Source organism: Perkinsus marinus (assembly GCF_000006405.1).
Source record: "Perkinsus marinus ATCC 50983 genomic scaffold scf_1104296958712, whole genome shotgun sequence".
Classification (NCBI taxonomy): Eukaryota; Perkinsozoa; order Perkinsida; family Perkinsidae; genus Perkinsus; species Perkinsus marinus.
In genome coordinates this window covers 906,183-907,763 of record NW_003206658.1, presented here as the reverse complement: position 1 = coordinate 907,763, position 1,581 = coordinate 906,183, and the positions used below count along the sequence as shown (strand labels likewise).

The following is a 1,581-nucleotide window of genomic DNA, read 5'->3' as shown; positions in this document are numbered from 1 at the left end:
ATCGGTTTATATCCGACACCTCGTTTGTACGCGACTTCCTAACGCCCAGGAAATGCACCAAGGCGTTCCAGCAGAACATAGTCCCATATATGGTAAGAACAAATCTCCCACCATGAGATTTCTTCTTCGTTATCATACCATGGTCGCGCCAAAATTCAAACAAGTATTCCATTCGACCATTCCGGTTCCTCGATGTACCGGCCTCCACATACGAAAATTTTAGCGTTCATCCAGGAGGAGCTCCGTGTCGAACCCATCAATGCAACGACTACTGCAGCATTCATGACGCGGCACTCTTTTCACCACAGACTCAGAGCAACGTCTAGCCGCCTCACTCGTTGATTTAGCAGCAACTCCTCTCTTAGTCACTGATCGACCTCGTACAGAGCTTGAAGACTCGACGCTCAAGCTGGATCGCATGAGGTAGCTAAATAACTCAACTTGAAACGACAGTTCAACTCGCGAGCTGTTCAAGACGTGAAACTCTTGCAATGAAGTGTCCCAACGGATTCGAGCCACAATGTTGAGGTCGCCAATAGCAACTCGCTATTGAACATTAGACCGTCAATTGAGGGAAGGGTAATAGCAAACTCTCCTTCGTTCTGCCGACTCGGCAGTGCCGAGTGGATCGAGATGGCGCGCGCCTATATGTCACGTGAAAATGTATGTGAAAATCCCGAATTTCCGAAAATTCACTTATTTTTCTGAACACTTCTACCCTAATGCGTTTGTAAACTCCCATGATCAGCGAGGAAACTCCTGAGCTCACCTGAGCCAACTAAACATGTATTTCATCACTGGACTAAGCGTTCATACTGTAACTAACGGCACTTACAAATACGACCAATATCCCTCTCGTTCGTGTAACAGCAGCCATTTCGGGCTTAAAGGTCACTTGTGAACTGTAAGGTTCTCAAGCAATATCAATGCGCCCTCGTTACCCCACTCCGCTGAGGGAGCGTAGCTTGACACATTGCTGGGTTTGGTCAGAGGGCCCATCACATATAACCGGACCAGTCCAGCGTGGCGCTAGCTTGGCAGGACTTGGGTTACGAAGCCATACGGGGGAACCAGCAGGAAAGGGTGACTCCAGGCGACGATGCTTTCTTTTGGCTGGCATAGCCCAAGGGATCGTGACATTTGTGAGCTGCTGATAGGATTTGACGGACCGTTAGGGGCTTGGAGGGTGCCTTGTCGAGTAGCTTATGGTAGATGGCGGCATTGACATTCTTGTTGGAGAGACGGTTGTCATGAGTCCAAACTAGACCGAGTCCATGTGCAGTTAGAGAATCCCAGGAAGCCTTCGTCTTATGGCTAGAGAAGTGATGGCCATAGGTGGTGGTGATACGTTGGTCTTCAGAGTGCATGGTCTCGACCTCAGACTGGAATGGACCACCTAAGACAAAATCATCTAGGTACTTCACTCGAACGCAGCCATGTTGATGAGTGGCTGACTGGTTGCTGAAAGTGTCGTTGTTGGATATATTTACGTAGAAAGGATCCTTGTAGACAGGATTGTAGACCTTAGTCGCTGAAGTACTTGAAGTTGATGCAGCTAGATCGGATTCAGAAAGTCCCTGC

General features: G+C 48.6%; 1 protein-coding gene across 1 annotated transcript in view; it reads right to left on the bottom strand.

Annotated features, from left to right (window-relative positions):
* Positions 1-1,049: 1,049 nt before the first annotated feature.
* The window catches only part of Pmar_PMAR011748 (hypothetical protein), a gene marked incomplete at both ends in the record, with an annotated part of 1,393 nt that continues 861 nt past the window's right edge, over positions 1,050-1,581 (bottom strand). Inside the window, one exon of the mRNA XM_002773840.1 lies at positions 1,050-1,396. Within this exon, the coding sequence (XP_002773886.1) occupies positions 1,050-1,396 (347 nt within the window). The remainder of the gene's footprint in view (positions 1,397-1,581) is intronic.